This window comes from Procambarus clarkii, chromosome 91 (genome assembly GCF_040958095.1).
Source record: "Procambarus clarkii isolate CNS0578487 chromosome 91, FALCON_Pclarkii_2.0, whole genome shotgun sequence".
Classification (NCBI taxonomy): Eukaryota; Metazoa; Arthropoda; class Malacostraca; order Decapoda; family Cambaridae; genus Procambarus; species Procambarus clarkii.
In genome coordinates, this window is record NC_091240.1 from 2,961,971 (window position 1) to 2,985,914 (window position 23,944).

General features: G+C 35.9%; 1 protein-coding gene across 1 annotated transcript; it reads right to left on the bottom strand.

Moving 5' to 3' along the window:
- Nucleotides 1-2,591: 2,591 nt before the first annotated feature.
- Nucleotides 2,592-23,118, bottom strand: LOC123773924 (uncharacterized). The gene is made up of 12 exons (XM_045767901.2): nt 23,094-23,118; nt 21,935-21,965; nt 20,290-20,371; nt 18,107-18,174; nt 14,203-14,271; nt 13,040-13,151; nt 11,992-12,128; nt 10,903-11,017; nt 8,702-8,816; nt 7,593-7,648; nt 5,252-5,523; nt 2,592-3,468 (listed from the first exon to the last, which is right to left on the bottom strand). The coding sequence occupies exons 2-12, from the start codon at nt 21,941-21,943 to the stop codon at nt 3,385-3,387; spliced, it is 1,119 nt and encodes a 372-aa protein (XP_045623857.1). The 5' UTR covers nt 21,944-21,965; nt 23,094-23,118; the 3' UTR covers nt 2,592-3,384.
- Between the last annotated feature and the right edge of the window lie 826 nt (nt 23,119-23,944).

The window sequence follows — 23,944 nt, forward strand, 5'->3', positions numbered from 1 at the left end:
GCGGATTTAATGAGAAAATTAGGTTGAATGTTACATTTTTTAAACCGGAAATATTTCCAGGCACGTACGTTTTCGAAACCATTTGTTACGAGATAAAGGAAAACCTTCAAGTAAACTCCGCCACCCAACATGAAGAATGTTGTAAAATCAATTACAAATATAATTAATACACAGAGAAAGAGTTTCGGAATCAAATATGTATGGAAAATATCTCGCAATAAATATTATTCAACATGATTAAGTTAACTATATTGACCTTAATTTACCTGAGCCACTAACACTAGTAGTCTCAGACTAGGACAGGAAGCCGGCGGATTGTCGAAGGTCCCCCCTATTTGCCTTGATAATCTTTTCCAGATGTACTTTAAAAGTTAACAGAGTTTTGGCATTTACGGATTCGGCGGGTAGGCGGTTCCATGGGTTAACAACCCTGTGGGTAAATAAGAATCTCCTGTTCTCAGTCCTTCAACGTGGCTTGTTTAGGATAATTAAAACCGTTGCTCCTTGTTTGTTATATCTGACCCTTTGAAGAAATTTTCCGACTCAACATCCATCAAATTGTTCAGTATTTTAAGTTTCAATAAGATCCACTCTTCATGCCTAGCAGGGTTGTTACCCACGTGGCCCTCAACCGTTCCTACGTTCCTGATACGATCCTGGTAGCTGACTGTTTGGGATAGAAATAGCGTAATCCCTTTGAGATATATTTTCTTGTCTCAATAAACGTACTTGAACTTGAATTAGCTCTGGAATGACTTTTGTTGCCCGGTGTTGCACTTTCTCCAGAGCAGCCATGTCCTTCTGAAGATGAGACCCGCATGCTTAAATAGTGATCCAAATGGGAGGCTTCAGAAATTTATACAATTGAATCACTACCTTCTTTTCCTTGAAGTCAAAGGTATGCTTGATTATTATAAATGTTTGGTTAGCTTTTTTGACTGCTCCTCCTATCTGCTGTGCAACTTTCATTGAGTGGTGGATTTTGACTTCAATGTCCTTTTCTGCATCAATCTGCTATAATGTAATGTTATTAATTTGGTAGTTGTGGCGTGGGTGGTTGTGTTCCACATGCAGGGTCTTGCATTTGTCTTGCGGCGATCTTGTAGCGACAGGATGCCACTTTCAACATACAAGCTTATTAAGGTAGGAGTCGAAAGAAAGGCACCAGAGTTGAGGCGTAACCTAGTATGGTGCAGAACCTCAAGACGGCAAAGAGTAAGAAAGGCAGACGAGTAAGCAGTACAATCATAATGAAGTTTAGACAGCACGAGAGAGGAGAGGAGCGTGCGCCTGTCAGCTCCCAGGGCAAGACCTTGAGCAAGTTGGGGCCTTGGAACATTCAATTCCGAGGTAAGAGATATGGGGTGACCAAGACAAACGAGTGTCAAAGATTAACCCCAAAAGCTTAGCAGACTCTTTGTACACAAGGGGATGACCATAAAGCGATAAAGTGGACGAAGACCGACGTGTTTTCGAGTAAAAGTCATTACACAAGTTTTAGTTGTAGAGAACTTGAAGCCATAATTGGTGGCCCAGGACGACACGGCATCAATCGCAAGTTGAAGCCGCCGTTGGAGGAAAGGCAAGTCATCACCGCGACAGCAAAGGGTAAGATCGTCCACATAGAGCTGAGAAAGTGCCAGAGGGAAGGGAGAAAAGAAAAGAAGCTGTCAAAAAAGACAGCAACGAGGAAGGTCTTCGCAGCGAAGGCAGTACGAATATAGACGTCCAAGTTCACCAAGACATCAGTCGTGCTGCGACACTTGCAAATCCCAAATTGAGAAGGAGAGAAGTGGTGATAATGTTTTAATTAAGAACCACACATCAAACGGACATTGACCATACATTCAAAGAGTTTTCAGACGTAACTCACGAAGGCAGTGGGGCGGAAGTACCTTCTTGTATAAATAAATAAATAAATAAATAAATAATAAATATCATGGTTGTTATGTTGAACGCATATTTTCTGCATTATACCTTTAAATAATCCTCAAATTATGCTACAATGCACCTGTTGATAACCCTCAAATTTTATCTTAATGTACCTACTGATCTTTGTCAAATTTTCTTACAATGTACCTGTAAATATTTTTTCAATTTTGCTAGAAATTATCTACAGTACTTAAAATTATCTGTTAGATTAAGGACCTGCCCAAAACTATGAGTGCTAGTAGCTTTACAAGAATGTAAAAACATCTATGTTATGTACTCTCATAAACCCAATGTACCTTTTTTGTATATAAATATATAAATAAATAAATAATAAACTGAATGAATTTTGGGGTTGTTACTGAACCCATTATGCCTCAACATTTTCCCATTACCACATACAGGATGGTGAAATTGGTGCATAATATATGAACTATGATATAAGCTGCTGACCAGCATTTAGTGACTGGGACTAAATGGTTTAATTTAGTCTGGCTTCTGATGGTTCCAACTATTTGTCCTGGGCCCACATAAAGCCACAACTTAGTCCTCCTTCAGCTGTCTTGACCACATTTCATATGGGGTTGTAATGAATTTGCCCATATCAATTTATTATAACACACAGTACATTGTACAAACACCAGAAGGCTAATAAAATAAAATAACTACTAACACATTTATTAAAAAGTAAATTGCCTGCATTTACAATCAGATTTTTCATGTTCTTGTAATGCAAAAAGAATTATATCACTGCAGATCTTTTTACTAATGACTGATATTTCACCATAAAATTGAAAGAACATCATAATCAAAGATTACCCTTATATTCAAAAACAAAAATATTCTAGACTACAATATACTGTAGCCTTGCATGTTACCCAATACATAATGGGCACAACCAGTTACCCAATACATAATGGGCACAACCAGTTACCCAATACATAATGGGCACAACCAGGACATTTCCTCGGTGCCAAATTCAGAAAGAACAATACTCAATCAAATTATACTGTATGAAGAGCACAGGATGCCTTGACTACAAATTAAAATTAAATTTGATACTGTTATTTTATTAGAAATAATACCAACTGTGAGATGAATTTGAATAAGTAATAATGTAATCTAAAACATCCTCGAGGAAAATAGGAAGAATATTGTTATAATTTGTATATTTCTTCTACATTATCATCAGATATTCTAAATCAAATCTAACTTACCTTAATGGAATATATTCCAGCAATAAATATACTGTAGTGCAAAATTTATCGCTTAAAAAGTAAGCTATTCTTCTTCTACATGACCATCGATACACAAACAAAATAATGATGATAAAATCACACTTTCCTCAATGAACAAGAAGAATAAGAATAAAATATACAGTATTTCCAGTACAATATCTTTGTTTTAACACAATCAAATATTTTCTGGGGAAGAGCAATAAAATCAATATAACAATCACTGATTTAACTTTGTAGAGAGCTGAGCCTCATGATGCGGTATGAGTCGTTGCATCACACGTCCCAATACTTTGGACATGTTCTGAAATAAGAGAAAATACAATTGATTAATTAAATAATATAATCCATCATAAAAATAACATTTTATTTATAAAAATCAGAGGAACTGATTACAGTAGTTTCATAGTAGGCACAGTATTTATATTTTTTGTAAAGGCACAAATTATGCATAGCATTTTAGGGTGTTTCATAAATCTAGCCCCATAGTATGAAATGATGAAACCCGATTTTTTAATTTTTTTTTTTTATTAACAAGCTTAGGTATACTTACACAGCAATGTGCTGCTACCGTATTCTATATGAAAGATTACACAGTGTAGATAAAAAACTAGTTATAAGTTCATCCAATATTCTTATCTCAGGATGTTTAGTCATACATGGAGTCAGGGGAGAAAATACCAGCCTCAATACAAAACAAATCAACTCTGACTAAAAATCTGGAGAGAACATGAAATGAAATGTATGGCTGATCCATTTGCCTCCACTAGCAAAATCTGGGTACAACACCAGAATATCTTCCAATATTCCTCAGTGTATGAAGTACTTACAGAACTCAAAATACCTCATACCATTTGGTCTGAAGTCACTTATAACAGGGCAATCACAGATATAGTATTGGAGAGTATGTCCTAGCTCTCGTTCACATAATTTACCATTGGAATTAGTTACTGGTAGAGTTGCTGCTCTACAGCAGGTTTTTAATGTTTTAACACCAGTTTTGTTGAAGTGCCAATAAAATAAATTTATGATATGCTTAATATTATCGACCATTTACTGTAATTTCTATTCCTGTGAGTGGTTGTCGTAGGGGGCCCCAGCACACTGGTTTGCCCAGGGGCCCATAATGCTGTTAAGACGGCCCTGGTTACAAACTTATATAATGTGGTTACAGACATATGGGATGTGGTTTAAGATTTATGGGATCTGGTTTCGGTCCTATGGGACATCCTGCAGACTAAAGCAAAAATGCAATGCAAATTAGGTCACAAATTATGGAACATTATAAAATACTGTATGAGTAAAAACTGTACTTCTCTCAACCCGTTACACAATAAGGAATAACATCATGTAACAAATTTCACTCACATTTCTCCATCCAAAACACAGTAAGTATATTATGTGTTTCTCTGTCATTGTAAATATTAAATACTATCCCAGTCCATTTGCTGAAACTTTAGATTTTATAATAATGCAGTCTATGACTTTCTTCATTAAGTATTACATAAAATTGATATATCATTTGCAAAATTATTATTATTTCTTGAACAATTCATATATGTTACCTTACTTCTCATTAAGTATTAAGTGTTTACCCAATCAAAGCTATAAATAAACAATTATTTTAAGTTATGCCTGAAATGCTTTGCATATTAGTTATTTTATTAGGCATACATAAACTATAACAAATAATTATCCAATATATCATGCTCTATATATTTCTTATAAAATTATCATTATTATTATACAAATAATCTGTATATCAATAGTAAGCTATTAATGGCAATACTGTATATGAAAATTATGCATATATATAGTAGTTACTTTAAGATATGAAGTATTTTACATTTGAAGTTATAAATATAAGTTAATGTATCCAATGATAAAGTGATAAAGGAGACGACTACCATGAAAAATCAGAGTTTACAACAAGAGACAACAGGATTCCATGTCATTAGGATATTTTGTGCATGGTAATTTATTGTTCAATGTATGGCAAGAACTAAATGTACCATTAATAAATACTTTATCAACTATTTGCATCAATTTGAGTAAAGGCCCAAACTGTTGAGCATTATATTCCATACCATCTTTTGGATATCCAGTTCTTCTCTTTCCCTCGGATTCACAGTCTGTGATGATTTATAATTGGTGGCTTCATACAGTGTTAATGATAAATCTTTCATGACGTTAAGACAGGCAAGGGCATCCTCATCACTCTTAATGTTAATGGCTGGGTCATCCCCTAATGACATCATCATACATAATTTGTTCATGATGTTCTCCAAAGGCTCCACATCTGTATTTTGTGCCTGAATTCCAATGGACACACGAGACACATTTGGTAATTCCTCTGAAACTAAAAGAAGACAGCACATCAGACTGATACATTACTCACAAATATTGTGGTTTTCACATCTCCAAGCAGCACAACTTAAATAATTACAATTTGTATTAAATTTGCTTTTTAAAAGATATAGTATAAAATTCACTATTTTACTGTTTATCAAAAGGCTGTATATTAATATAAACTGAGGCAAATATATTGTTAGCGTGTGGTCCAAGCAGACCCGTAGTTGATTATAACAACACAATACAACAGTCAAAAAGACAACACAACAAATTAAAAATATATAAAAAAGCAATACATAAATATAATTAAAAACTCCATAATGTAATAGTCTATTCCTGTCATCATTAATTATCACATTTTTATTGGATGTGTTATTTTTTTTTTACCTTTGTTAGCAAGTTTTGCCCAAAACACTTTGTAATAGTGGCTTCATTAGTATGTGTAGCTCCTGTCCCCACAATTGTACATTACTCCTATGTTAGCCTAAAATGTTGTGCGTATTATTGGTTTTAGGCATAGTATGTACTAGCTCTATCTAGAAATCCAACATTCTGATTGTAACTCATCTTGTATGTATGTACTTTTAGCTGAATGAACATTTTATTTTATTTTATGTTCTTTAAACATGCATTCTTCTGAATAAAAATTTGAATTTGAATTTAAGCTAAGGTTTATATGACAAAGATGTAATTAGTAACTAAGTACCCCAAGCAGCAATATTTTGCATATTGCTGCAATTTTTTTACCTGATTGCCACTAACTCTAGTAGCCTCGACAAATATAGAAAGCCGGCGGCTTGTCAAACGTCCCCTCATTTGATTTGATGTTTTCCAGCTCGATTTTAAAACTTAAAACAGTTTTGGCATTTACAGCTTTGACGGGTAGATAGTTCCATGGGTTTTATGATTAATGTGTATTAGTAGCATTCATTAAACTATAAATACCAAAACTCTGCTGAACTTAAAAATCCAGCTTGAAAAAATAATCAGGACAAATGAGGGGAATTTTGACAAGCCGCAGGCTTCCTGTCCTCATCGAGGACACTAGTGTGTTAGTGGCCCTCAGGTAAATTTTTATAGACTGTGCAAAAAGATACTCTTAGAAATGGGAAAATTAAATTAATTATAACCACAGTAAACCAAAACCCGAAACGCTATGCGTATTAGTGGCTTTAGGTATTGTATGTACTAGCTCTATCTATAAAGCCAACAGTATGTTTGTAACTCTGCAACTATGTATGTACTTTTCCTAAATAAAATATTATAATTATTATAAACTATGAAACCTTAACTATGTAATGAATCGCTTACTAAAAAGAGGTTCACCCAAATACAGTACTGTAATGACTGGTACATAAAGTTCAGTTTTTGTGGTTGTACATGTAAATGTTTCTTTCTATTTAAAATATCAGTTTGTTTTATTTGTGTTAATTTTTGTTTCATTTGTGTTTGAGAGTATGTATTAGTAAATGAGTATGATTCAGTGTGTAAAAGTTATCCCGCGCATTTTTGTGAGGAGCATTCCTGCACGCCACAAGAGAGAGAGAGAGAGAGGGCTGAGACTCCCCCAATTATACACACACACAGCCAAAGCTCAACCCTTGCAAGCACAATTAGGTGAGTACACACAGAGACGGAGGATGTGTGGTATGTGCTCGTGAGGTACTTGTCTCGCTGTGTAAGATTATTGACCTCCATTTATATCCAAATGAAGAGAACTGTATTCGTTAATCTGGCGAGTGAGATTGTTCCTTGTGTGTATTATCACTTTTCCTGTGGTTAAATAAATGTAATGCACGCACTTTGCTTGTTTCTTGGCAAAAATATGGTACCGGTCCCGCGTGGTCATTCTTGTGATTGAAGTGGTGTATAAATGCCCATTGGTTCTATATCCATAGTTTAAAGTAACATACCTTTACTTCAAATAAGAAAGTAAGGAAGGGTTTTGTGAGTTTGTACTCTAGGGTACAGCTTACAAGCTTCATGACCTTACAATACAGTAAATGTACTTAAATTTACAGTATGTCTAATGCTGTACCTTACACATAAGTAAATTCTTAGGTTAAGTTACTTTACCTGTGAGTGATGCTGCCTCATCTATGTTCTTTTCATGGCCAATTTCTCCAGCTTCCCTAGAAAGAAAAAACTTATTAGTTTATATAAAATGTTCCTTCAGAGTTTTGTTGTAATAATAGGCTTTGTAGGGGTGCAAGAGGTGTGTTTATATTAATGGACGAAATTATCATAAAATTTACATAATGGCATGACTCATTGAGAATACTTGTATTATATACAGTACATACATACACACATACATAGCTGCATTAACTTGGTAAATTACATATACATAAATTACTTGGTGGATGTACATATGCATACTAGTAAGTAGTACCCGGATGTGTCTGGAATAGTTCACCTCTTCCACATCCCCCCCCCTTTCCACACCTTTTCTCCCTGCATCACCCCCCCTCTTTCCACACCTTTTCTCCCTGCATCACCCCCCCCTCTTTCACTCTCATTTCCCCTTCTCCACACCACATCTCCATCTTCTTACCCTTCCCCTTTCTGCTAAAACTGCAAACAGACAAACATTTCCATTTATTTATAAAGTAGACTACTGTTTACCTGTGAGAACAAGCACAGCTAAACAGCAGGAATAATGTCAATAATCTACAGACAACACATTCCTGAATTTCATTTTCAAATTCAAGAAAATTACACTGGGTGCTGGCATGACTATATATCTTATAGCATTTAACTTACACCTACATCTATCAGCCTATGTCTATCTTGTATCCCAGACCATGACCCCTTCAAATTTTGGTGAGGCTAATCCCAAGCACCTGGCCTGGAACTTTTGGGCAGACAAACACACAAACAGGCATTTCCTCTTGTAGTATTGATATACAGTAGTTCAAAGTAGACAGAATACAGGCTACTATACAACACCAAAAACAAAATTGCAAGATGATTCTATACAATTACAATGGGTGTGGCTATAAAAGAAACAATTTTAAAGAACAAATTTAAATATACCTGTATTTTAATTAACACAAATCCAAATCTGATCAAGTAGAATGCTACGGGAATAAAAAAAAAATTACTAAGATGATGTTTTCACAGTATTGTACAGAAAGTTATTATTTTTTTTACATTGTTTTACTATATAACAATTGCTTCCTTACATGGGCATATTTTCTTCATCTGACTGTGCAGATTGACTTGTACCCGTGCCACCAGCAGCTCTGCTGTGATGTTTTCGTCCTTGTTTAATCCATTCATATGGATAATGTTCCACACCTAGTGAAGTAATTTCTGCTGATAAACTAAAACAAGATGTTTCACATTTAGTAATGTAATTCACAAAATATAAACAAAAACCAGCATGGAATGTAATGTAATGCCTCTTTCTGGCGGGTCCATCAGTAGCTCCCAAGGCTACTCACCTGATAAAACTCCAGATCCTGGTCCCTGGTTACTACACCAGGCTCTTTAGATTCATAAGCACTTACTATATGCCAGTACCAGAATCAATGGAGGCAAGAGGAGTCTGGGATGACTAGACTACAACAGTAATCCAAAGGAGAAAACATAAAAAAGGAAGGACCAAACAAAACAAGCATCCACATGGACAAAATAGGCAACTGTGACACAAATGTGCAAGCACTCTGTAGCGGTAAGTGACCAGCAATTAGTAACACTTGCTCACCACCAGGTGGCTGCCCTGGCCAATGTTGAGCTGTTGCCTTCATTTACACACTGCCATGTAACATACCCTTTGAATACTACAAACAAAAATGATAAGGCAGGAGCAGGAATCCACTAGAAAGTGAAGTTTCATTACATTTAACACTGAATTTCGGGAAAGACTCCCTCGGTGATTTCCGAAGCCATTTCACAATGGACAAGAAAACAGGATTCTACTATGGAAAGATTGAGGTGACATGTAACCCTGGAGGGAACAGCCTGGAAACATTGACCAGGTACCACACTGAAAAAACACCAGAGTATAATGCTCAAACCACACACACACTAAACTCTGCCTAAGACACAGAAGAGAAGGTGGAGAACACTGCAAGCATGTGGATAACATAGGCTCATGGAAAAATAGAAGGCAGGTTAAAGATGACCATCTGCAATATAAGGCATGGTAGTAATACTGCCTTATGGTAGACAAAAGTACTGTACTATTACTGCAAAAATGCACATGCCATTTTGCATCCCCTGCCCAGGGCTGTTTGTGCACATTTTTGCTTGGATGTGAAATATGCAGGGTATACTGTATATGTTAAAAACCTTTCGAGGTTGGAAGGGAATGCGAATCACTGCCACTACACAGAACAAGAGGAACCCCTCAGCTGGAGCAAACATACAACCACCAAATGGGCTCTCCCCCACTTTCCCATCTAGAAAAGATGACAACAGTCAAAGCCATAAAAAGTGGCTACCAGAAATGAAACTAACAAAAACTTTCAGACAAGAACATTAATCTTCCCTATGCGAGAATCAGAAGTATGGGCCAACAAAAAGACTGCACTAACAAATGCATCCCAAACATGATATGGCAGAACAAGGAGAGAGAAACATATATATCGAGGGGGTTAACCTCGATATATTGTAATCCTAATGTGTATGAATGCACTCTGGCTGCCTGTTCCCAACACAATGAATTATTATTACTGTATAACTCTCTGGTGCACCCTGAATTGGATCAATGTATCCAAGCATGGAGACCTCATCTTTAGAAAGACACATCTGGTTTCGAGAAATTTTCATCACTGGGGTGACAAAAATCATTCTAGAATTAAGTTTACTCTCAGACCTCAAAAAGTTGAGGGCCACAGGGTTAATAATATTGCAAATCCGACATGATAGGGCTGATCTTATCAAAACTTTAAAAATAATGAACTTAAACAAAGGATATTGAACCAGACACTTTGAAAAGGTCAGATGGAACACAAACAAAGAACAATGGCTTCAAGCTCAACAAGCCACAATGTACTGTAGAACAGAAAACAGGAGATAATTTTTCACCTATAGAATTATAAACCCATGGAGCTGCCTACCCACCTAAGCCGTTAAATGCCAAAATACTGCTGCAAAGTAAGATTCAGCTCTACAAACCCATCAGAACAAATGGGAAAACTTTTAACAAGCAGCCAGCTTCTTGTCATCTTTGAGACCATTAAAGATATAGCACCATTCAGGTATATTTTATAAACTTTAGGTTCTAGAGACAATTAAATTTATCTTGAATTTGATGAGGACAACTGAAAAATATACAATTACAATACTCAGTGTTTACTCTTTGTAATACTGTACAAGAATATTGATTTGTTTATGAATAAATAGTTTCTATAAATTTTAGTTAGATTTACAGCTTTACCCATAATGGTTTTTATATCTGTGAGGCGCTGCCCCTCTGCACCGATAATGAACTTCCGGTACTCTTCTCGATTCTTCGCCGTAACAGGTGATGATGTACTCTCAACCCTTATGTTCTGTTGGAACAGGACACGTTACATATGGTAGAGGAACCAGCTCAGGAAATTATTTCTGAATTATAGATAAAATTATTTACAATAGACAAATTTATTTGCAGACGAGGAGTCACAATAACATGGGTGAAATATGTTGACCAAACTACACACTAGAAAGTGAAGGGACGACGACATTTCGGTCCGTCCTGGACCATTCTCAAGTCGACTGTGAAACTTGTGAGACTATGATTGTGAGATTGTGAGACAATCGACTTGAGAATGGTCCAGGACGGACCGAAACGTCGTCATCCCTTCACTTTCTAGTGTGTGGTTTGGTCAACAAATTTATTTATTTAATTATTTATACTGGATATATACAAGAAGGTACATTGGGTTTATGAGAGTACATAACATTGATGTTTTACATTCTTGTAAAGTCACTAGCACGTATAGTGTTCTGGGCAGCTAAAGGACGTTAAATTTAAAGGAGGAAATTACAAGGTAGATGGAATCCAGTATGAAACTATAAAACTAGAGAATCTGTAACATTATGTATGCTACTGAAACTACAACTTAGAAAATCTATGGATAAGAGAGGAGTGCATGAAGATGAAATCTGCCAACTTCACTTAAGTCTTCAAAAAGAGGTACTGTAGATTGAAGTGCAGCATAAAATTTGCAGCTAATCACTCGATTAATATTCGACATGTGCATTATGGTAAGCATAAAAAGAAAGCAAATTCTTTTGAAGTGTTAGTAACATATATAGAGATAACAGGAAAAGTACATCAAATGTTATACAGTACAGTCCTTATTTTCATTTGGGAGTGTGGAAATGAGAAGTGGCTTTTGCTCTCATAATAGTTCATACATGTTATTGTCCTGTTCAATTAGAATTTCTACTATCTTATAGGAAAGAAAATAATTTAATGCATTTTGGTATTAATATGCATACACATAACTCATGTAATTCTAAATATTTAAGAGGAACTTACAGCATATTTCTCTGTATGTTTGGTACCAATCAAATGCCAATATATAGGTTCCATTTGGCCATGAGCACCACATAAATTGCATTTGAAGTAGGATACTGCACCTTCTCTTTCAACGAACTCTTCAACAAATTGCAATCCTGAAAAAAAAAAAATTGGTTAATGCCAATATGCTATTGGCATTAACTTTTAAACCATTTATTTATTTATTTTTATACAAGAAGGTACACTGGGTTTATGAGAGTACATAGCATTGATGTTTTACTTTCTTGAAAAGCTGCTAGCACGCATAGCATTTCGGGCAGATCCTTAATCTAACAGGTAATTTTTAGTAGGTAATTTCTATTAAAAAATAAAACTTTACAGGTACATTGTAAGAAAGTATACAAAATACACTGTGTATAAACATTGACAAAATTAGTAGGTACATTAAGGGTACATTATTAAGGGTTATCAACAGTATTAAGTATTAAGGGTTATCAACAGGTACATTGTAGCATAATTTGAGGATTGTTTCAAGGTATAATGCAGTAAAATATAGGTTCAATATAACAACCATGATACAGTATAAGATAATAGCAATGATTACAATGGTAAAGTTGTATTACTTAGGTACATATATATTTGGGGATTGGGTAGCACTAGATACAGTACGAGTTAAAAGCACTAGATAGGAAACTATGAAGATCAGAATTAGGTACTTTTTAGTTTTATTTGTGAATAAGGCAAAAGTTGGACAGCTTTTCAATTTGTTAAGGAATGAGTTCAATAGACTAGGTCCCTTTATTTGCATAGATTTCACATTCCACACATCCACATTCAGAACACGAACTGCTGACTTGGTTATGTTATGTAAGGTTAGGTTCTACATTATTTTTTTTTTTTTTTTTATTAATGTGGGATTGGCACAAGACCTGACAGAATAGCCACTGCTCTATTCCAGATTCTCATCACAATATATATACACATACATATATATATATATACATATACATAAACATACACACATGTACTGTACATTCAAAAAGTAATCAAACTGTCTGAAACTTACCAATAGCTTTAGTATTACTAGTGGCCAGTTTGTATTGCAATGAATCTTTCTTGTACTGCTGGGCAAGTGCTGATGAGCTTCCTGGATTCACACTGTAGACCTTGTCAGTATTCTAGAGAAAAGATCACAAGTTACTCTCTTCTTTTTAATGACCAGCAGATTACTTACAGGTATATTAAGAAATATTTCCAGCAGGCAAAATATGGAAATGCCTGTTTTTATAGATGATATTCTCGGGTATGAAAGTGGTTTAGATTTGTAAAATAGCAGAAGTCTGGTTGCGAGTAGAGAAAGGCTACAGGAGAATTTTTAGGAGGACTCGAAGTGCTGAGGGAAAGATGGAGGCAAAAGAAGACATTTAGGAGTATAAAATGAGTGTGTACAGTATCAGCATGAATGTATGTTGTTGTTATTTATGTATAAGTGTGTTTAAAAACAAATGAGAAGATTAATTGGCCAAACAGTGAATGCAAAGTGTGATTATAAGGTATATTGTATTTCAAAGGTAAAATAATTTTACAAAAGTACATTTCAAAGGTAAAAGGTAAGCATACGTGAATTAGTTAACATTTGTATGATGTGTTTGAGAGAAAATGTCTCCATTCAAACATTTGCCACTTAGTTTAAACACTACTGTAATGAATTCACATTCTCACTCTTAAGTAATGTTGCACAGACTATAATTTTAACATACCAACAATTATTTATTGATCACATTTAGATAATTTATAAATTTCTTACTGGTTATATTAATTTTCTATTAACATGCCACTAATCTCTAGCTACTACACAGTACTGCAGCATTTATATGTATTCAAATTTTAATCCACAATCTTTACCAATTACTATAGTTTTTTAACTACTGTACTTTCATCCCACTGCTACATAGTTTTCCCAGCTTGGAGCCTTCTTCTGATAATTACTTACCTCATTTCCAAATATTCACTGTATCTACCAATCACCTATAATTATCCACCAATATATTTACATACAGCAACTGCCCATCCAACTTAAAACTCTTCTCAGTGATCTAATTATCATTTCATTCACAATTTAAAAATTATTATTAACATACTGTTCATCTACTGTTATGCATATAATTACTACAAAGATTGCATCCTATTTCCTGTCCTTCACTGGTTAGTTATTATACTAATTATTACCTTCTGATGGGTGCCAGAGCGGTTGTGCTCAGATAAAGCGTGTTCACTGTTCATCTCTTTGTTGCACACCTGCAAATATAGGTTATTTAGTTCAGTAATGATCAATACATTTAATAATTGCATCATAAACCAGTTTCCTTCCTGGGACCTCTACTAGTAATGAAGATACAGCATTTATTCTACCTTACTAGTTGAGACTATGAAGCCAGATATCAGGAACATTTTTGGATTACTGAATTGAGAGGTTCTGTCGCAGCATGGTGACAGGAGAGGTTCTGTCGCAGCATGGTGACAGGAGAGGTTCTGTAGCAGCATGGTGACAGGAGAGGTTCTGTAGCAGCATGGTGACAGGAGAGGTTCTGTAGCAGCATGGTGACAGGAGAGGTTCTGTAGCAGCATGGTGACAGGAGAGGTTCTGTAGCAGCATGGTGACAGGAGAGGTTCTGTAGCAGCATGGTGACAGGAGAGGTTCTGTAGCAGCATGGTGACAGGAGAGGTTCTGTAGCAGCATGGTGACAGGAGAGGTTCTGTAGCAGCATGGTGACAGGAGAGGTTCTGTTGCAGCATGGTGACAGGAGAGGTTCTGTTGCAGCATGGTGACAGGGAGAGGTTCTGTAGCAGCATGGTGACAGGAGAGGTTCTGTTGCAGCATGGTGACAGGGAGAGGTTCTGTTGCAGCATGGTGACAGGGAGAGGTTCTGTCACAGCATGGCGACAGTGGTTCTGCTGCAGTGCTTATCTATCACCGACTATGGCGAAGCAAGACACTGTATTGCTAGATCTTTACACTCTGCCTCCTAGCCATTTATACCCAGTGCACTTATTATTACTTCTCTCAGTATTAATGTTTTTATTATGTTAATGTCAACCCCTAAATGTCTTGCTATTTTCAAACAATACTGTTTGCTGACAAACTTGTATAACTGCTGATTTCCAGGTCCCCCCCCCCCCCCCCTCACCCACCTTTTTCCCTTTTTCAACTCAATTTATGCTTTGATCTCAATTAGTATTAAGTTTTAGTCTTAAGTGTTTTTTTCCCACACCTTGCCTGAAACGCTGTGCATATTAGTGACTTTAGGCATTGTATGTACTAGTTCTATCTAGAAAACCTACATTATGTTTGTAACTAATCTTGTATGTATGTACTTCTACCTAAATAAACATTTAATTTGATAATATTTCTTTTGGAAAATGTTTATGAAATTGGTTTTGACAACCTCTTCCTTTAATGCATTCCATTTTTCTACTACCCATTCTGGGAATGAGAACTTCCTTACATCTGACTCATTTGTATATCCAGCTTCCACTAATGTCCCCTTGTTTTATAACATTTTAATTTAAATAGGCCGCCTTTATCCACTTTTACCTGAATTTATTTACTTGAGGCTAATACTAGTGGCCTCGATGACAAGAAGCCAGCGGCTTGTCAAAGGTCCCCCCATTTGCCCTGATCTTTTTCAGCTGAATTTTAAAACACAACAGAGTTTTTGGCGTTTACGGCTTCAGGGGGTAGGCGATTCCATGGGGTTACAACCCTATGGGTGAAAAAGCATATCCTGTTTTCTGTCCTACATTGTACTCACCTAGTTGTGCTTGCAGGGGTTGAGCTTTGGCTCTTTGGTCCTGCCTCTCAACTGTCAATCAACTGGTGTACAGATTCCTGAGCCTACTGGGCTCTATCATATCTACATTTGAAACTGTGTATGGAGTCAGCCTCCACCGCATCACGTCCTAAAGCATTTCTTATGGTTTGTTGAGCTTGAAACCGTTGCTCTTCGTTCATGTTACATCTGACCTTTTGAAGAAATTGAGCGGATCAACGTCCTCCAAATGGCTTAGTATTTTAAGGGGCCCGGTGAATGTGGAGACTTTTCCAAATATGAAAAATATTGAACATTTTTAAACAAATCTCTCGTTAGTTAGCATCAGCGTCATGAAAATTTCATCCCAATATGTTAAGAAATGGATTTTTTACAAATTTTAAACAAATAAATGCATGGGCGACGGGTGGCCACCGGTATTGATAATCCCGATAACCCCTCCTGTATACTGGCAATTAGGGATAAAGAGATGCAAGCACCTGTCCGATGCACAAAGAAGAAACATAGTAGTAAGTCATTGGTGATCTAGAAGTAGGCTTGGCAATGCCAAAGTCGTAGGTTCGTATCCACCTCATTGCCTTAGTGGATTTTCTCATTGATATACTGTATATCATGTTAATATGATTTCTGTGTTTGTGAAGTTGAGGTGTAAGGTGCGGGATCACTCTGCCCTTCCACCCGAGTGCTTGTGGGTCATACAGAAAACCTAGACTGACTTCAGTAGGGCCCTCCAGACTTCCTGTGATTTCAGTATAAATCCGGTTGTATGACTTTCTAAGTCCTTGGTGGTCTAGTGGTAGAGTATGCGGCTTGGCAATGCCAAGGACATAGGTTTGCATCCACCTCATTGGCCTAGTGGATTTTTTCAATAATAATAATAATAATAATAATAATAATAATAATAATAATAATAATAATAATAATAATAATAATAATAATAATAATACTGTAATAATAATAATACTGTAATAATAATACTGTAATAATAATAATAATAATAATAATAATACTGTAATAATAATAATAATAATACTGTAATAATAATAATAAATAATAATAACAATGATAATAATTAATAATAATAATCACTAGGAAATCACAATGGTGTGATATATATCATTATGAAAAAATCATTGGAGCAATCTGGAGATTTTAAAAAACTTGCTGTGGTATCAGCTCAGTGGATCAAGACTCCTAGTGAATTCAGTAGGATCCCAGGTTAAATTTCAGTATTTAATAATAATTTATTGTCAGGTGACAGGCAGCCTGTTTATACATACAATACATGTTAGGCTTATATTGATGCCCTCCCCCCCAGGACTTAATTACTGATCCTTCCCAGGATGTAACCCCACAAGCTGACTAGCTCCTGGGTACCTATTTACTGCCAAGTGAACAGAGGCATTAGATAATAGGAAATGCGTCCAACCATGCCTGTCCCGTCTGGGATTCAAACACGGAATTCTTGACTACGAGTCGACAACTAACCCAACTGTACTATCTTTTGGGACTGTACTATCAAAAGAGACTTTGTGACTACCTACCGGAGACTACTAGGACTTATATCGTATCGTGGTCCAGTGGGTTACGGAACAGGGCCAAAGTGACCCAGAATGCTCCATTAATTTTCACAATAATAATATTTTATTTAGAAAAAAGTACATACAAAAGATGAAACAACAGTGTAGGTTTCCTACACAAGACAAATACAGTGCCTACAGCTACTTATATGTGGAGCATTTCAGGCATAATGGGGGGTGAAAAAAATTGGTGCACAATATAAAAACTTAACAGTGTAACTCCTAACTCTAAATAAAATCAGAAACATTTATGAACTGAAGAAGTGAATTATAAAAAAATTAATATTTTTTTATGTGACAATTGGAACTGCAAATATTGCATCAGAACAACCGTAAGTAATTTTTCTCAGTAAGCAATTATAAATTGAAGATCATCATCATTTGATAGAACCTACCACATCATTTAATGGAACCCCACTCTGCAACAGAACAACATTCGACAGAACCTACCATGCAACAGAATATCATTTGTTAAAGTATGTTGACCAGACCACACACTAGAAAGTGAAGAGGCGATGACGTTTCGACTTGAGATTGACCACACAATCGACTTGAGAATGGTCCAGGACGGACCGAAACGTCGTCCTTCCACTTTTTTAGTGTGTGCAAGGTCTGGTCAACATACATCAGCCACGTTATTATGACTCATCGCCTGCATCATTCGTTAACCTAACTTCATACAGCACCCTAGCCTACAATGGAACATTATTCGACAGGGCCTACCGTGCATTGGAACATCATTCGACCCTGTAGCCCTATGGTTATCACATACTCCAACCCATATAACGTTGCTGAAAAGTTATAATAAAGTATATGAGCAGTATGTAAGAATTTATTTTTTAAAATGGAATACAGAAGGCTATCAATGTGAGACAGTACAGCAGAATGAATTATTTAAGCATTAAAATGTAGTTTTTTAATTTAATTATGACTTCTAAAATTAACATGTATGGAAGAGAAAGAGAAAGAGAGAGAGAGAGAAAGATAGATAGATAAAGATGAGGATGCAGGAAGATAAATAGGGAGACGAAAAGGTGTCAGATGTAAAGAATTATATGGATGATAAAGATGAAGAAAGAAATTACAGTAGGCGAGACAAATAAAATTAAATCCTGCAGATGACGAAACAATAAATAAGAGGCCAATTTTGTCAGTGCAGTCACTTTATATTTTTACTACATATTTCTACTATGCAGCCTACTCAATCATCATTATTTTTAAGTAGGCGGCGATGTTTGAGCATGTTTCCTTACACCTGATTCCTCCATTCACCTAGCAGTAAATGATAGGCAATTAATTTGCTGGGAGATAGGCAACTGCAATGAGTTGCACTCTGGTGAATATCAATCAACATCTAAGAAACCTCAATAAGCCTTCAAGGCTTCTTGTCCCTAGCAGGAACATTTTCAATTATTAGGGTTTACCTCATAACCCCTTGCACTGCTCAAGTCTTACATTTTAAATCTTTTTCATGCTAATTAAATTTTGAAGCCAATGTCAAGACCTGAGATTTATACAAAAAGTTATTCCATAAATGAATACTGTATATCTTATTATTTCTTATCATAATGTGGGAGGGAATTATCAGGGGTAAAGCGCCAAGCCATTACGACTATATAGCACTGGGAAGGGGTCAGGATAAGGACTTGGGATGGGACGGGGGGGGGGGGGGGGGGGGGAATTGTGCCCAACCACTTGGACGGTCGGGGATTGAACGCTGACCTGCATGAAGCGAGACCGTTGCTCTACCGTCTAGCCCAAGTGGATGCACTGTAAACACAGTAAATCATGACAAAAACCTAATTTAGGTATTTAATTCTCAAGTGTGATAGTGAAACAAGTGCCGAAATTCTATTAATTAATAATATTTTACATACACTAAAGTTTAATCTTCATATTAGGTAATATTTGCCATATATTTATGGCAGTTCTTGCTAATTTTAGGGATTTGTAAACAAACTCAATTCTCTTGATTTATACAGTGATAACTTCTATAAATAGTCAAATGAATGAACTACAATTTCTCTGAGTATTAATTCATACCTTATTCCTCATACTAGTATGTATGCTTGCTATTCCCTGAGCTATTCCCCCTTACATCAGGGCCTTGTCTATTTAGATGCTTTGATTATTTAAATCTTCAATTACCCTTCCCAAGTCTAAACAATTGATTCAAAATTACTGTAGTATTCTGCTTCTACAAGAATGTCCAATGACAATCACTCTCACATGGATGTCCAATGAAACCCATGTGAGAGGGTGCCCTCTCACCTCTCACATGGGTGAGAGAGCAATCTCCATGTTGGTAAGTGAAGGACGGGACAGGTGTCAACCTACATCACAGTCTGGACACCTGTCAGCACACTGGTTTATTAATTAAATAGAGGGGCAGAAGGGGTAAAAGTAAGGAATGTGTTTTGATTACACACAGAAATCACAATAGCGTGATGCATCAAATGAACAAATCCACAAGGGCCGTGACGAGGATTCGAACCTACGTCCGAGAGCATCCAAGACGCTGCCTTAATCGACTGAGCTACGACATGGTCATGTCGTAGGTCAGACGATTAAGGCAGCGTCTGGGATGCTCTCGGACGTAGGTTCGAATCCTCGTCACGGCCCTTGTGGATTTGTTCAATGTGTTTTGATAGTTGTACTCAGTTGTAAGATACGGTTTAGAAGTGGGTGCCCCCCTTACACCAGGTACAGTACTAAATTTAATCAGGGAAGGCAGGGATGATTATAAACTGGGCACTTTATTTTCTGAAATAAATTTTGTGTCAAAATTCACTGTAAAATACATAGCTATGGCTCTTTAACCTCTTGCATTACTATCCAAACTACACTATACAAACTCATAAACAGGAATAAATGTGCAATAAATAAATTATTTTCAGCATACATACCTATGGCCTCTTCAAAGAGCTGCTGCTTTTCTATGTGGTAGGCACAATCTGAGAATGTCTTCATAACTGATTTGGCAGTAGCCTGCAAATTTGCAAAAAACAGTATTAGTTTATTAGAGAAAGTTTTTTATGGACAATAACATCTTAACATGTGTAAAGGAAATTACCCTAGATATCAGGTTACATCAATTAAAAAAAGTAATAAGCTAAAATTGGAGCTTAATGACTACTGTTTTTCATTCATTAAAGAATATAGCCTTGTAGTCTACTCACAGTTTGTAAGTGCAAAATAGAACAGACTCACATCCCATACATAACAACCATCCTGCAAAATGTGGGTGTAAGGTGAACCTAGTTAGTTTTTAGCCTATACTATGTAACCCTTAATAAAGATTTGAGTACTGTAGTTGCACACTGCTCTGTACCCAAGCTTGTTAACCCAAAAAAGGAAATTTGGTATGTTAATCTGCTGGCAGGGCTTTCATAGCTGATACAATAATTTTCCCGAGGAAATTATTTTATTTCCATGGGAAATACTGAGGAAATTTCCCGAGGAAATTATTTTATTTCCATTCCATTATATTAGATATATAATATTTCCCCATACCTTACCTCAAGGTAAGGTATGGGGAAATATTATATTTCTAATCAAAGTTACCATTCTGAAGCGCAGCGGTAACACACTGGCCCCGCGCTTCATAAGTGATTTGGCCTCGGTTCATATCCTGGCCGGGGAGGATTGACTAGGCGCCAATCCTTAACTGTCTGCCTCGTCAGTGAATGGGTACCTGGTTGTTAAACAATTTGGCGTGTCGTATTTTAGGGAAAATTAAGATTAAGGACCTGCCCAAAATGCTATGTGTTAGTGGCTTTATAAGAATGAAAGAACTTTTGTATATATAAATAAAAACAAAACAAAACATTATTACAGTAGTGGAGATGACCATAATTACAGTAATGGAGATGACCATTATTACTGTAGTCAATATGACCACTGTGAAACCAATTGGTGAACATTTATTAATGGGTAATCCTTTTAATGGATTACTAATTAATGGGCCCCCCTGTGTGACGCACATACAGCTACTGGGGACAACAACGGCTGACCAGCACAGCTGCAGTTTACATAAGACAACTAAGTCAATTTTAGAGGTTAGTCCCTGAGCCCATTATGTGCCTTTGTAATGCTGTTCACTTCCGCCTACAGGATGGGTATGGGGTGCATAATAAATGAACTCTACTAAATATGTTCCAAACTTAATAGCAAGTAATTGGCAACAATAACAAATATAATTCAATGTACCAATCCAAATCGTATATGCAGAACGTATTAGCAAATAATTAGCAACTAAGAATCAATGCTAATTGCTAATAAATGTCAATTATTTGTTTGTGGGAATTAATTGCCAATGATCATGACAATGTAAAATTACAGTGATTAATTGCCCATGATATATTTGGTGATGTTTTATGAACGATGAATTGGGTGGGGGGGGGAGGTCCCAGCGGGGGCGTCCCCCCCCCCACAGCACAGGTAGCAAGGAGCCCCCCTTTTAGTAGATATATAAACTATTTACTACAGGATACCAAAAGCAATTAGTAATACAAACTACAATAATTGTAACTAAAATAAACGTCTCGTTACCGTTTGCATTGTCCAGTCTTGTTCTAGGGACCTGAAAAAGAATTGTTATTAGATTATTATTTGTAACACTAATAAATGGAGTTATATACTGTATACTCTAGTACAGTAGTTCCCAGCCTTTCAATATATCATTCCCCCTTTACCAACCACATTCTCATCCGTGGACCCCTATAACCACGGTCTCACCTGTGGACCCCTACAAAAAATATAGATAATTTTAAAAGCAAAATTGACAGAAATCGTTGATCTGACAAATTCACGTCATTAGCTGTGCTTTGTTATTTTTAGTTACAATTCCATGTAAATGATAACGGGAAGCATTGTTTAACACATATGTGGCTCATATTTTGTATACAATATAATGTGCAATATTACACAATAGGCTAGGATGAAATAATGAGACGTTAGTGGGCTTCCATTAGATTATTTTTATTAAATGTGGTAAATATATTTATACGCCTACTGGTTTACAAGCCTCATTATGTGCAGCAGTTGATAAACTTGATATTTTCATCCCACCAAGCATTCCAACCAATATTCCCAACACACTCCCGCCAACATAATCACTATGCACTTCAACCAACATAATCACCACACACTCCATAATAACCCTCACACACTCCAACATAACCACCATGCACTCAAACACAACCCCCCCCCCACACACTCCAACATAACCACCATGCACTCAAACACAACCCCCCCCCCCCCACACACTCCAACATAACCATCTTCTGGAAGTATAAAGATATTGATTAATTTGGTCACAAGGAAGTGCAAAATATGGTAGACAAATTAAGTATATTAGAAAGGATAGATCCAAGAATAAAGGACGGTCCAGAAGTAATGCAAGAATAGACCACCATTGCCAGTCTATCCATCAGGATAGAAAGAAAAAATTCAAAACACACTCCAAAGACAAATCTCCAAAACAAAGAAAGAAATAAGAAATGGTTGTACATCTTGACAGGATCTCCACGTGTATCTCAAGAAACAAAGTTGTCTTCTGTACTTAGCGAGAGAGAGAATTCCCGGCCACAATCTTATCGTCCAGTAAATCCTTATTATACCAGTTTTAAACAATGTAGAACTACAATATGAATACAATCTTACAGATATGAGGCAAATAATGAAGAGTTGCAGGGAGAGTGGAACGAACCTTCCTCTTCTAGGCCTGGGGGCAGACTGAGGCTCCACGTGGCAGGCGATCAAACTTGGCTACAAGAATATAGTTTGTAATAAATAATGTACAAAAGAAAAAATATATATTATTTTAATTTAATACATTCACAATACAATAGAAAACAACTCGAACTTAATATGGAAATAGAATTAATAAAACTACAGAATCCACAAAAAGTCATCTTTACAGAGATGGAACCGATACTGAAAATTGCTTTAACTTACAAATTAAGTTGTATGGTTAATATTTTTTTAACTGATTAGTTATCATGAGCAAATGTAATTGACAGAATCAGTCGTATAAAAATTACAAAATATTCAGAAGACCACAAGCTATAGTAATTTACTAGTGCATGTAATTAAATTCTACAAGCCTAACTTCTCACAGGTTTCCCATATGTGTAGGCCTATATTTCATAACTATGATGATATAGTTGTGAAGTACAATTCAATTTTATATAGTAGGAAAAAGAAGTACAATTGTACTTCTATATCGCCGTTTAAAAGAGCATTTATTATATAATACATAATATTATATAAATACAATATTTATTTCATAATACTCAATATTTATTAAAAAAATTATGTTATTAATGCTAGTTTCTAAATATCATAAACAAATTGTATATCATTTTCCTAAATCTCGTCTACAAATTTTAAAATTAGTTACCATGGTACAGTATAATTGTTAAGACAACGGCTGTTAATGTTAGGTTAGGTTAGGTTAGGTTAGGTTAGGTTAGGTTAGGTTAGGTTAGGTTAGGTTAGACACAAGACAATTGTACACTGTCTTGTGTACAATTGTCAATTATTTTCAAAACATTCAAG

Excerpts from the sequence above, each read along its gene's own strand:
- LOC123773924 (XM_045767901.2), bottom strand. Across the intron at positions 18,175-20,289 it reads GCTCTTTGAAGAGGCCATAG|CAACGTTATATGGGTTGGAG; the intron begins GTATGTATGCTG and ends ATAACTTTTCAG. Across the intron at positions 12,129-13,039 it reads TAGTAATACTAAAGCTATTG|GATTGCAATTTGTTGAAGAG; the intron begins GTAAGTTTCAGA and ends TTTTTTTTTCAG.